The sequence below is a fragment of the Petromyzon marinus genome, chromosome 82 (assembly GCF_048934315.1).
Source record: "Petromyzon marinus isolate PM22_M1 ecotype Great Lakes invasive population chromosome 82, UKy_Petmar_22M1.pri1.0, whole genome shotgun sequence".
NCBI classification, from domain to species: domain Eukaryota; kingdom Metazoa; phylum Chordata; class Hyperoartia; order Petromyzontiformes; family Petromyzontidae; genus Petromyzon; species Petromyzon marinus.
This window is the reverse complement of record NC_133747.1, coordinates 7575307-7589449: the sequence shown is the minus strand read 5'-3', so window position 1 is coordinate 7589449 and position 14143 is coordinate 7575307. Positions and strand designations below refer to the sequence as shown.

The following is a 14143-nucleotide window of genomic DNA, read 5'->3' as shown; positions in this document are numbered from 1 at the left end:
CTGTGTGTGTACTGTGTGTGTACTGTGTTTGTGTACTGTGTGTGTACTGTGTGTGTGTGAGTGTCTGTGTATGTGTGTGTCTGTGTGTGTCTGTGTGTGTGTGTGTCTGTGTGTGTGTGTCTGTGTGTGTGTGTGTCTGTGTGTGTCTGTGTGTATGTCTGTGTGTCTGTGTGTATCTGTGTGTATGTCTGTGTGTCTGTGTGTATCTGTGTGTGTGTGTCTGTGTGTGTGTCTGTGTGTGTGTGTCTGTGTGTGTCTGTGTGTCTGTGTGTGTGTGTCTGTGTGTGTGTGTGTGTCTGTGTGTGAGTGTCTCTAGGGGGTGAAGCCCTCCGTGACCCCGAGTCCACAGAGCGAGACAGCCGGAGCAGAGAATCGGAGCACATTGTTCCATTGGATGAGGTTAGTGATGGGTTTGTGTGTACTGTATGTGTACTGTATGTGTACTTTGTGTACTGTGTGTGTACTGTGTGTGTGCTGTGTGTACTGTGTGTGTTCTGTGTGTGTGCTGTGTGTACTGTGTGTGTACTGTGTGTGTACTGTGTGTGTACTGTGTGTACTGTGTGTGTGTACTCTGTGTGTACTGTATGTGCACTCTATGTACTGTATGTGTACTATGTCTGTACTGTGTGTACTGTATGTGCACTGTATGTGCACTGTGTGTACTGTGTGTACAGTGTGTGTACTGTGTGTACTGTGTGTACTGTGTGTATAGTGTGTGTGTACTGTGTGTACTGTGGGTGTACTCTATGTGTACTGTATTTGTACTCTGTGTACTGTATGTGTACTATGTCTGTACTGTGTGTACTGTATGTGTACTGTATATGCACTGTGTGTGTGCCGTATGTGTACTGTGTGTACTGTGTGTACAGTGTGTGTACTGTGTGTACTGTGTGTGTGCAGTGTGTGTGTACTGTGTGTGTACTGTATGTGTACTGTGTGTACTGTGTGTACAGTGTGTGTACTGTGTGTACTGTGTGTGTGGTGTGTGTGTACTGTGTGTACTGTGTGTGTACTGTGTGTGTACTGTGTGTGTACTGTGTGTTTACTGTGTGTACTGTGTATACTGTGTGTACTGTGTGTGTACTGTGTGTATTGTGTGTGTAATGTGTGTACTGTGTGTGTACTGTGTGTGTACTGTGTGTACTGTGTGTGTGTGTGTACTGTGTGTGTCCTGTGTGTGTACTGTGTGTAGTGTGTGTACTGCGTGTGTACTGTGTGTGTACTGTGTGTGTGTACTGTGTGTGTACTGTGTGTGTGCTGTGTGTGTACTGTGTGTGTGTACTTTGTGTGTACTGTGTGTACTGTGTGTGTGCTGTGTGTGTATTGTGTGTGTGTACTGTGTAGTGTGTGTACTGTGTGTGTGCTGTGTGTACTGTGTGTCTGTGTGTGTGTCTGTGTCTGTACTGTGTGTGTACTGTGTGCGTACTGTGTGTGTACTGTGTGTACTGTGTGTGTGTACTCTGTGTGTACTGTATGTGCACTCTATGTACTGTATGTGTACTATGTCTGTACTGTGTGTACTGTATGTGCACTGTATGTGCACTGTGTGTACTGTGTGTACAGTGTGTGTACTGTGTGTACTGTGTGTACTGTGTGTATTGTGTGTGTGTACTGTGTGTACTGTGGGTGTACTCTATTTGTACTGTATTTGTACTCTGTGTACTGTATGTGTACTATGTCTGTACTTTGTGTACTGTATGTGTACTGTATATGCACTGTGTGTGTGCCGTATGTGTACTGTGTGTACTGTGTGTACAGTGTGTGTACTGTGTGTACTGTGTGTGCAGTGTGTGTGTACTGTGTGTACTGTATGTGTACTGTGTGTACTGTGTGTACAGTGTGTGTACTGTGTGTACTGTGTGTGTGGTGTGTGTGTACTGTGTGTACTGTGTGTGTACTGTGTGTGTACTGTGTGTTTACTGTGTGTACTGTGTATACTGTGTGTACTGTGTGTGTACTGTGTGTGTACTGTGTGTATTGTGTGTGTAATGTGTGTACTGTGTGTGTACTGTGTGTGTACTGTGTGTACTGTGTGTGTGTGTGTACTGTGTGTGTCCTGTGTGTGTACTGTGTGTAGTGTGTGTACTGCGTGTGTACTGTGTGTGTACTGTGTGTGTGTACTGTGTGTGTACTGTGTGTGTGCTGTGTGTGTACTGTGTGTGTGTACTTTGTGTGTACTGTGTGTACTGTGTGTGTGCTGTGTGTGTATTGTGTGTGTGTACTGTGTAGTGTGTGTACTGTGTGTGTGCTGTGTGTACTGTGTGTCTGTGTGTGTGTCTGTGTCTGTACTGTGTGTGTACTGTGTGCGTACTGTGTGTACTGTGGGTGTACTGTGTGTACTGTGTGTGCTGTGTGTACTGTGTGTGTACTGTGTGTGTACTGTATGTGTACTGTGTGTACTGTGTGTGTACTGTATGTGTGCTGTGTGTGTACTGTGTGTGTACTGTGTGTACTGTGTGTGTACTCTGTGTGTACTGTATGTGCACTCTGTGTACTGTATGTGTGCTATGTCTGCACTGTGTGTACTGTATGTGTACTGTATGTGTATTGTGTGTTTACTGTGCGTAATGTGTGTGTACTGTGTGTGTACTGTGTGTACTGTGTGTGTGCACTGTGTGTGTACTGTGTCTGCTGTGTGTGTACTGTGTGTGTGTACTGTGTGTGTACTGTGTGTGTGTACTGTGTGTGTACTGTGTGTGTGCTGTGTGTGTACTGTGTGTGTGTACTGTGTGTGTACTGTGTGTATACTGTGTGTGTGTGTACTGTGTGTACTGTGTGTGTAGTGTGTGTGTACTGTGTTTGTGTACTGTGTGTGTACTGTGTGTACTGTGTGTATACTGTGTGTTTACTGTGTATACTGTGTGTGTACTGTGTGTACTGTGTGTACTGAGTGTGTACTGTGTGTGTACTGTGTGTGTGCACTGTGTGTGTACTGTGTGTGTACTGTGTTTGTACTGTGTGTGTACTGTTTGTGTGTGTGTACTGTGTGTGTACTGTGTGTGTACGGTGTGTGTGTACTGTGTGTACTATGTGTGTGTACTGTGTGTGTCCTGTGTGTGTACTGTGTGTGCACAGTGTGTGTACTGTTTGTGTACTGTGTGTGTACTGTGTGTGTGTACTGTGTGTGTCTCTGTGTGTACTGTGTGTGTACTGTGTGTGTACTGTATGCACTGTGTGTGTACTGTGTGTGTGTACTGTATGTGGGTGTGTACTGTGTGTGGGTGTGTACTGTGTGTGGGTGTGTGCTGTGTCTGTACTGTGTGTGTACTGTGTGTGTATACTGTGTGTACAGTGTGTGTGTACTGTGTGTGTACTCTGTGTGTGTACTGTGTGTGTACACTGTGTGTGTACACTGTGTGTGTACTGTGTGTGTACTGTGTGTGTGTACTGTGTTTGTACTGTGTGTGTACTGTGTGTGTACTGTGTGTGTAATGTGTGTGTATGTACTCTGTGTGTGTACTGTGTGTGTACTGTGTGTGTACTGTGGGTGTACTGTCTGTGTGTACTGTGTGTACTATGTGTGTACTATGTGTGTAATGTGTGTGTGTGTACTCTGTGTGTGTACTTTGTGTGTACTGTGTGTGTACTGTGTGTACTGTGGGTGTACTGTGTGTACTGTGTGTGTGCTGTGTGTACTGTGTGTACTGAGTGTACTGTGTGTACTGTGTGTAATATGTATACTGTGTGTGTACTGTGTGTGTACTGTGTGTACTGTGTGTGTGTGTACTGTGTGTGTACTGTGTGTGTATGCTGTGTGTACTGTGTGTGTACTGTATGTGTACTGTATGTGTACTGTGTGTGTACTGTGTGTACTGTGTGTGTACTGTGTGTACTGTGTGTGTACTGTGTGTACTGTGTGTGTACTGTGTGTGTACTGTGTGTACTGTGTGTGTACTGTGTGTACTGTGTGTGTGTACTGTGTGTGTGTACTGTGTGTGTACTGTGTGTGTGTACTGTGTGTGTACTGTGTGTGTACTGTGTGTGTGTACTGTGTGTGTACTGTGTGTGTACTGTGTGTGCACTGTGTGTGTACTGTGTGTGTACTGTGTGTGTGTACTGTGTACTGTGTGTGTGTACTGTGTGTGTGTACTGTGTGTGTACTGTGTGTGTAGAGTGTGTGTACTGTGTGTGTACTGTGTGTGTGTACTGTGTGTGTGTGTACTGTGTGTGTGTACTGTGTGTACTGTGTGTAGTGTATGTGTACTGTGTGTGTACTGTGTGTGTACTGTGTGTGTACTGTGTGTGTGCTGTGTGTGTACTGTGTGTGTACTGTGTGTGTACTGTGTGTACTGTGTGTGTACTGTGTGTACTGTGTGTAGTGTATGTGTACTGTGTGTGTACTGTGTGTGTACTGTGTGTGCTGTGTGTGTACTGCGTGTACTTTGTGTGTGTACTGTGTGTGTACTGTGTGTAATGTGTGTACTGTGTGTGTACTGTGTGTACTGTGTGTACTGTGTGTGTACTGTGTGTGCGTACTGTGTGTGTACTGTGTGTGTACTGTGTGTGTACTGTGTGTGTGTGCTGTGTGTGTACTGTGTGTGTACTGTGTGTACTGTGTGTGTACTGTGTGTACTGTGTGTGTACTGTGTGTGTACTGTGTGTACTGTGTGTACTGTGTGTGTACTGCGTGTACTGTGTGTGTACTATGTGTGTACTGTGTGTGTTATGTGTGTACTGTGTGTGTACACTGTGTGTACTGTGTGTGTACTGTGTGTACTGTGTGTGTACTGTGTGTGTACTGTGTGTACTGTGTGTGTGGTGTGTGTGTACTGTGTGTACTGTGTGTGTACTGTGTGTGTACTGTGTGTTTACTGTGTGTACTGTGTATACTGTGTGTACTGTGTGTGTACTGTGTGTGTACTGTGTGTATTGTGTGTGTAATGTGTGTACTGTGTGTGTACTGTGTGTGTACTGTGTGTACTGTGTGTGTGTGTGTACTGTGTGTGTCCTGTGTGTGTACTGTGTGTAGTGTGTGTACTGCGTGTGTACTGTGTGTGTACTGTGTGTGTGTACTGTGTGTGTACTGTGTGTGTGCTGTGTGTGTACTGTGTGTGTGTACTTTGTGTGTACTGTGTGTACTGTGTGTGTGCTGTGTGTGTATTGTGTGTGTGTACTGTGTAGTGTGTGTACTGTGTGTGTGCTGTGTGTACTGTGTGTCTGTGTGTGTGTCTGTGTCTGTACTGTGTGTGTACTGTGTGCGTACTGTGTGTACTGTGGGTGTACTGTGTGTACTGTGTGTGCTGTGTGTACTGTGTGTGTACTGTGTGTGTACTGTATGTGTACTGTGTGTGTACTGTGTGTGTATTGTATGTGTGCTGTGTGTGTACTGTGTGTGTACTGTGTGTACTGTGTGTGTACTCTGTGTGTACTGTATGTGCACTCTGTGTACTGTATGTGTGCTATGTCTGCACTGTGTGTACTGTATGTGTACTGTATGTGTATTGTGTGTTTACTGTGCGTAATGTGTGTGTACTGTGTGTGTACTGTGTGTACTGTGTGTGTGCACTGTGTGTGTACTGTGTCTGCTGTGTGTGTACTGTGTGTGTGTACTGTGTGTGTACTGTGTGTGTGTACTGTGTGTGTACTGTGTGTGTGCTGTGTGTGTACTGTGTGTGTGTACTGTGTGTGTACTGTGTGTATACTGTGTGTGTGTGTACTGTGTGTACTGTGTGTGTAGTGTGTGTGTACTGTGTTTGTGTACTGTGTGTGTACTGTGTGTACTGTGTGTATACTGTGTGTTTACTGTGTATACTGTGTGTGTACTGTGTGTACTGTGTGTACTGAGTGTGTACTGTGTGTGTACTGTGTGTGTGCACTGTGTGTGTACTGTGTGTGTACTGTGTTTGTACTGTGTGTGTACTGTTTGTGTGTGTGTACTGTGTGTGTACTGTGTGTGTACGGTGTGTGTGTACTGTGTGTACTATGTGTGTGTACTGTGTGTGTCCTGTGTGTGTACTGTGTGTGCACAGTGTGTGTACTGTTTGTGTACTGTGTGTGTACTGTGTGTGTGTACTGTGTGTGTCTCTGTGTGTACTGTGTGTGTACTGTGTGTGTACTGTATGCACTGTGTGTGTACTGTGTGTGTGTACTGTATGTGGGTGTGTACTGTGTGTGGGTGTGTACTGTGTGTGGGTGTGTGCTGTGTCTGTACTGTGTGTGTACTGTGTGTGTATACTGTGTGTACAGTGTGTGTGTACTGTGTGTGTACTCTGTGTGTGTACTGTGTGTGTACACTGTGTGTGTACACTGTGTGTGTACTGTGTGTGTACTGTGTGTGTGTACTGTGTTTGTACTGTGTGTGTACTGTGTGTGTACTGTGTGTGTAATGTGTGTGTATGTACTCTGTGTGTGTACTGTGTGTGTACTGTGTGTGTACTGTGGGTGTACTGTCTGTGTGTACTGTGTGTACTATGTGTGTACTATGTGTGTAATGTGTGTGTGTGTACTCTGTGTGTGTACTTTGTGTGTACTGTGTGTGTACTGTGTGTACTGTGGGTGTACTGTGTGTACTGTGTGTGTGCTGTGTGTACTGTGTGTACTGAGTGTACTGTGTGTACTGTGTGTAATATGTATACTGTGTGTGTACTGTGTGTGTACTGTGTGTACTGTGTGTGTGTGTACTGTGTGTGTACTGTGTGTGTATGCTGTGTGTACTGTGTGTGTACTGTATGTGTACTGTATGTGTACTGTGTGTGTACTGTGTGTACTGTGTGTGTACTGTGTGTACTGTGTGTGTACTGTGTGTACTGTGTGTGTACTGTGTGTGTACTGTGTGTACTGTGTGTGTACTGTGTGTACTGTGTGTGTGTACTGTGTGTGTGTACTGTGTGTGTACTGTGTGTGTGTACTGTGTGTGTACTGTGTGTGTACTGTGTGTGTGTACTGTGTGTGTACTGTGTGTGTACTGTGTGTGCACTGTGTGTGTACTGTGTGTGTACTGTGTGTGTGTACTGTGTACTGTGTGTGTGTACTGTGTGTGTGTACTGTGTGTGTACTGTGTGTGTAGAGTGTGTGTACTGTGTGTGTACTGTGTGTGTGTACTGTGTGTGTGTGTACTGTGTGTGTGTACTGTGTGTACTGTGTGTAGTGTATGTGTACTGTGTGTGTACTGTGTGTGTACTGTGTGTGTACTGTGTGTGTGCTGTGTGTGTACTGTGTGTGTACTGTGTGTGTACTGTGTGTACTGTGTGTGTACTGTGTGTACTGTGTGTAGTGTATGTGTACTGTGTGTGTACTGTGTGTGTACTGTGTGTGCTGTGTGTGTACTGCGTGTACTTTGTGTGTGTACTGTGTGTGTACTGTGTGTAATGTGTGTACTGTGTGTGTACTGTGTGTACTGTGTGTACTGTGTGTGTACTGTGTGTGCGTACTGTGTGTGTACTGTGTGTGTACTGTGTGTGTACTGTGTGTGTGTGCTGTGTGTGTACTGTGTGTGTACTGTGTGTACTGTGTGTGTACTGTGTGTACTGTGTGTGTACTGTGTGTGTACTGTGTGTACTGTGTGTACTGTGTGTGTACTGCGTGTACTGTGTGTGTACTATGTGTGTACTGTGTGTGTTATGTGTGTACTGTGTGTGTACACTGTGTGTACTGTGTGTGTACTGTGTGTACTGTGTGTGTACTGTGTGTGTACTGTGTGTACTGTGTGTGTGGTGTGTGTGTACTGTGTGTACTGTGTGTGTACTGTGTGTGTACTGTGTGTTTACTGTGTGTACTGTGTATACTGTGTGTACTGTGTGTGTACTGTGTGTGTACTGTGTGTATTGTGTGTGTAATGTGTGTACTGTGTGTGTACTGTGTGTGTACTGTGTGTACTGTGTGTGTGTGTGTACTGTGTGTGTCCTGTGTGTGTACTGTGTGTAGTGTGTGTACTGCGTGTGTACTGTGTGTGTACTGTGTGTGTGTACTGTGTGTGTACTGTGTGTGTGCTGTGTGTGTACTGTGTGTGTGTACTTTGTGTGTACTGTGTGTACTGTGTGTGTGCTGTGTGTGTATTGTGTGTGTGTACTGTGTAGTGTGTGTACTGTGTGTGTGCTGTGTGTACTGTGTGTCTGTGTGTGTGTCTGTGTCTGTACTGTGTGTGTACTGTGTGCGTACTGTGTGTACTGTGGGTGTACTGTGTGTACTGTGTGTGCTGTGTGTACTGTGTGTGTACTGTGTGTGTACTGTATGTGTACTGTGTGTGTACTGTGTGTGTATTGTATGTGTGCTGTGTGTGTACTGTGTGTGTACTGTGTGTACTGTGTGTGTACTCTGTGTGTACTGTATGTGCACTCTGTGTACTGTATGTGTGCTATGTCTGCACTGTGTGTACTGTATGTGTACTGTATGTGTATTGTGTGTTTACTGTGCGTAATGTGTGTGTACTGTGTGTGTACTGTGTGTACTGTGTGTGTGCACTGTGTGTGTACTGTGTCTGCTGTGTGTGTACTGTGTGTGTGTACTGTGTGTGTACTGTGTGTGTGTACTGTGTGTGTACTGTGTGTGTGCTGTGTGTGTACTGTGTGTGTGTACTGTGTGTGTACTGTGTGTATACTGTGTGTGTGTGTACTGTGTGTACTGTGTGTGTAGTGTGTGTGTACTGTGTTTGTGTACTGTGTGTGTACTGTGTGTACTGTGTGTATACTGTGTGTTTACTGTGTATACTGTGTGTGTACTGTGTGTACTGTGTGTACTGAGTGTGTACTGTGTGTGTACTGTGTGTGTGCACTGTGTGTGTACTGTGTGTGTACTGTGTTTGTACTGTGTGTGTACTGTTTGTGTGTGTGTACTGTGTGTGTACTGTGTGTGTACGGTGTGTGTGTACTGTGTGTACTATGTGTGTGTACTGTGTGTGTCCTGTGTGTGTACTGTGTGTGCACAGTGTGTGTACTGTTTGTGTACTGTGTGTGTACTGTGTGTGTGTACTGTGTGTGTCTCTGTGTGTACTGTGTGTGTACTGTGTGTGTACTGTATGCACTGTGTGTGTACTGTGTGTATACTGTTTGTACTGTGTGTGTACTGTGTGTGTGTACTGTGTCTGTACTGTGTGTGTAATGTGTGTGTATGTACTCTGTGTGTGTACTGTGTGTGTACTGTGTGTGTACTGTGTGTGTACTGTGGGTGTACTGTCTGTGTGTACTGTGTGTACTATGTGTGTACTATGTGTGTAATGTGTGTGTGTGTACTCTGTGTGTGTACTTTGTGTGTACTGTGTGTGTACTGTGTGTACTGTGGGTGTACTGTGTGTACTGTGTGTGTGCTGTGTGTACTGTGTGTACTGAGTGTACTGTGTGTACTGTGTGTAATATGTATACTGTGTGTGTACTGTGTGTGTACTGTGTGTACTGTGTGTGTGTGTACTGTGTGTGTACTGTGTGTGTATGCTGTGTGTACTGTGTGTGTACTGTATGTGTACTGTATGTGTACTGTGTGTGTACTGTGTGTACTGTGTGTGTACTGTGTGTACTGTGTGTGTACTGTGTGTGTACTGTGTGTACTGTGTGTGTACTGTGTGTACTGTGTGTGTGTACTGTGTGTGTGTACTGTGTGTGTACTGTGTGTGTGTACTGTGTGTGTACTGTGTGTGTACTGTGTGTGTGTACTGTGTGTGTACTGTGTGTGTACTGTGTGTGCACTGTGTGTGTACTGTGTGTGTACTGTGTGTGTGTACTGTGTACTGTGTGTGTGTGTACTGTGTGTGTGTACTGTGTGTGTACTGTGTGTGTAGAGTGTGTGTACTGTGTGTGTACTGTGTGTGTGTACTGTGTGTGTGTGTACTGTGTGTGTGTACTGTGTGTACTGTGTGTAGTGTATGTGTACTGTGTGTGTACTGTGTGTGTACTGTGTGTGTACTGTGTGTGTGCTGTGTGTGTACTGTGTGTGTACTGTGTGTGTACTGTGTGTACTGTGTGTGTACTGTGTGTACTGTGTGTAGTGTATGTGTACTGTGTGTGTACTGTGTGTGTACTGTGTGTGCTGTGTGTGTACTGCGTGTACTTTGTGTGTGTACTGTGTGTGTACTGTGTGTAATGTGTGTACTGTGTGTGTACTGTGTGTACTGTGTGTACTGTGTGTGTACTGTGTGTGCGTACTGTGTGCGTACTGTGTGTGTACTGTGTGTGTACTGTGTGTGTGTGCTGTGTGTGTACTGTGTGTGTACTGTGTGTACTGTGTGTGTACTGTGTGTACTGTGTGTGTACTGTGTGTGTACTGTGTGTACTGTGTGTACTGTGTGTGTACTGCGTGTACTGTGTGTGTACTATGTGTGTACTGTGTGTGTTATGTGTGTACTGTGTGTGTACACTGTGTGTACTGTGTGTGTACTGTGTGTACTGTGTGTGTACTGTGTGTACTGTGTGTGTGTACTCTGTGTGTACTGTGTGTGTATTGTGTGTGTACTGTGTGTACTTTGTGTGTACTGTGTGTACTGTGTGTGTACTTTGTGTGTGTACTGTGTGTGTACTGTGTGTGTACTGTGTGTGTACTGTGTGTGTACTGTGTGCGTTTACTGTGTGTGTACTGTGTGTGTACTGTGTGTACTGTGTGTGTACTGTGTGTACTGTGTGTGTACTGTGTGTGTACTGTTTGTGTACTGTGTGTACTGTGTGTGTATTATGTGTGTGTACTGTGAGTACTGTGTGTACTGTGTCTGTACTGTGTGTGTACTGTGTGTGTACTGTGTGTGTGTACTATGTGTGTGTACTGTGTGTGTACTGTGTGTACTGTGTGCGTACTGTGTGTGTACTGTGTGTGTACTGTGTGTGTACTGTGTGTACCGTGTGTGTACGGTGTGTGTACTGTGTGTATGTACTGTGTGTGTACTGTGTGTGTACTGTGTGTGTACTGTGTGTGTAGTGTGTGTGTACACTGTGTGTGTACTGTGTGTACTGTGTGTGTACTGTGTGTGTGTGTACTGTGTGTGTACTGTGTGTGTACTGTGTGTACTGTGTGTACTCTGTGTGTACTGTGTGTACTGTGTGTGTACTGTGTGTTTTTACTGTGTGTACTGTGTGTGTGTACTGTGTGTGTACTGTGTGTGTACTGTGTGTACTGTGTGTCTGTGTGTGTGTCTGTGTGTGTACTGTGTGTGTACTGTGTGTGTACTGTGTGTACTGTGTGTGTACTGTGTGTGTGTACTGTGTGTAGTGTGTGTGTACTGTGTGTGTGTGTACTGTGTGTGTACTGTGTGTACTGTGTTTGTACTGTGTGTGTGCTGTGTGTGTGCTGTGTGTACTGTGTGTGTACTGTGTGTGTAATGTGCGTGTGTACTGTGTGTACTGTGTGTACTGTGTGTGTACTGTGTGTACTTTGTGTGTACTGTGTGTGTGTACTGTGTGTGTACTGTGAGTGTACTTTGTGTGTGTACTGTGTGTGTACTTTGTGTGTGTACTGTGTGTGTACTGTGTGTGTACTGTGTGTGTACTTTGTGTGTGTACTGTGTGTGTACTTTGTGTGTGTAGTGTGTGTGTGTACTGTGTGTGTGTACTGTGTGTGTACAGTGTTTACTGTGTGTACTGTGTGTGTACTGTGTGTGTACTGTGTGTGTGTACTGTGTTTGTGTACTGTGTGTGTACTGTGTGTGTATTGTGTGTGTACTGTGTGTGTGTACTGTATGTGTGTACTGTGTGTGTACTGTGTGTTTACTGTGTGTGTGTACTCTATGTGTACTGTGTGTATTGTTTGTGTACTGTGTGTGTATTGTGTGTACTGCGTGTGTACTGTGTGAGTACTGTGTGTACTGTGTATACTGTGTGTACTGTATGTGTGTACTGTGTGTGTACTGTGTGTGTACTGTGTCTGCACTGTGTGTGTACTGTGTGTGTACTGTGTGTACTGTATGTGTGTACTGTGTGTGTACTGTGTGTGTACTGTGTCTGCACTGTGTGTGTACTGTGTGTGTACTGTGTGTGTGTACTGTGTGTGTACTGTGTGTGTACTGTGTGTGTATTGTGTGTGTACTGTTTGTGTGTACTGTGTGTGTGTACTGTGTGTGTACTGTGTGTACTGTGTGTGTGTACTGTGTGTGTACTGTGTGTGTGTAATGTGTGTGTACTGTGTGTGCACTGTGTGTGTGCGTGTACTGTGTGTACTGTGTGTACTGTGTGTGTACTGTGTGTACTGTGTGTGTACTGTGTGTGTACTGTGTGTACTGTGTGTGTACTGTGTGTACTGTGTGTGTACTGTGTGTCTGTGTACTGTGTGTGTACTGTGTGTGTGTACTGTGTGTGTACTGTGTGTCTACTGTGTGTACTGTGTGTGTACTGTGTGTGCCTGTGTACTGTGTGTACTGTGTGTGTACTGCGTGTACTGTGTGTACTGTGTGTACTGTGTGTGTACTGTGTGTGTAGTGTGTGTGTACTGTGTGTATACTGTGTGTGTACTGTGTGTGTACTGTGTGTGTAGTGTGTGTGTACTGTGTGTTTACTGTGTGTACTGTGTGTGTACTGTGTGTGTACTGTGTGTACTGTGTGTGTACTTTGTGTGTACTGTGTGTACTGTGTGTGTACTATGTGTACTGTTTGTGTACTGTGTGTGTACTGTGTGTGTACTGAGTGTACTGTGTGTGTGTGTGTACTGTGTGTACTGTGTGTGTGTACTGTGTGTGTACTGTGTGTGTACTGTGTGTGTGTACTGTGTGTGTGTACTGTGTGTATACTGTGTGTGTACTGTGTGTGTACCGTGTGTACTGTGTGTGTACTGTGTGTACTGTGTGTGTACTGTGTGTGTACTGTGTGTGTACTGTGTGTGTACTGTATGTACTGTGTGTGTACTGTGTGTACTGTGTGTGTACTGTGTGTACGGTGTGTGTACTGTATGTGTGTACTGTGTGTGTGTACTGTGTGTGTACTGTGTGTGTACTGTGTGTGTGTACTGTGTGTGTACTGTGTGTGTGTACTGTGTGTGTGTACTGTGTGTACTGTGTGTGTACTGTTTGTGTAGTGTGTGTTTACTGTGTGTACTGTGTGTATACTGTTTGTACTGTGTGTGTACTGTGTGTGTGTACTGTGTGTGTGCTGTGTGTTTGTACTGTGTGTACTGTGTGTGTACTGTGTGTTTGTACTGTGTGTTTGTACTGTGTGTACTGTGTGTGTGTACTGTGTGTGTACTGTGTGTGTACTGTGTGTAGTGTGTCTGTGTGTGTGTGTCTGTGTGTGTACTGTGTGTACTGTGTGTGTACTGTGTGTGTACTGTGTGTACTGTGTGTACTGTGTGTGTAATGTGTGTACTGTGTATACTGTGTGCGTACTGTGTGTGTACTGTGTGTGTGTGTACTGTGTGTGTACTGTGTGTGTAATGTGTGTACTGTGTATACTGTGTGTGTACTGTGTGTGTACTGTGTGTGTACTGTGTGTGTGTGTACTGTGTGTGTGTACTGTGTGTGTACTGTGTGTACTGTGTGTGTACTGTGTGTATTAAGTGTGTAATGTGTGTGTGTACTGTGTGTGTACTGTGTGTGTACTGTGTGTGTACTGTGTGTACTGTGTATGTGTACTGTGTGTGTCCTGTGTGTGTACTGTGTGTAGTGTGTGTACTGCGTGTGTACTGTGTGTGTACTGTGTGCGTACTTTGTATACTGTGGGTGTACTGTGTGTGTACTGTGTGTGTACTGTGTGTGTACTGTGTGTACTGTGTGTACTGTGTGTGTACTGTGTGTACTGTGTGTGTACTGTGTGTGTACTGTGTGTACTGTGTGTGTACTGTGTGTACTGTGTGTACTGTGTGTGTACTGTGTGTGTACTGTGTGTGTACTGTGTGTACTGTATGTGTGTACTGTATGTGTGTACTGTGTGTGTAATGTGTGTGTACTGTGTGTGTACTGTGTGTGTGTACTCTATGTGTACTGTGTGTATTGTTTGTGTACTGTGTGTGTATTGTGTGTACTGTGTGTGTACTGTGTGAGTACTGTGTGTACTGTGTGTGTGTACTGTGTGTGTACTGTTTGTGTACTGTGTATACTGTGTGTACTGTATGTGTGTACTGTGTGTGTACTGTGTGTGTACTGTGTCTGCACTGTGTGTGTACTGTGTGTGTACTGTGTGTGTGTACTGTGTGTGTACTGTGTGTGTACTGTGTGTGTGTCTCTGTTTACTGTGTGTGTACTGTATGTGTACTGTATGTGTGTACTGTGTGTGTACTGTGTGTTTGTACTGTGTGTGTACTG

At 44.8% G+C, this 14143-nt stretch overlaps 1 protein-coding gene across 1 annotated transcript in view; it reads left to right on the top strand.

Moving 5' to 3' along the window:
- The window catches only part of LOC142907746 (uncharacterized), a 152704-nt gene that overhangs the window by 83862 nt on the left and 54699 nt on the right, over positions 1–14143 (top strand). The window contains exon 13 of the mRNA XM_076057470.1: positions 317–399. Coding sequence (XP_075913585.1) covers positions 317–399 — 83 coding nt within the window. The remainder of the gene's footprint in view (positions 1–316; positions 400–14143) is intronic.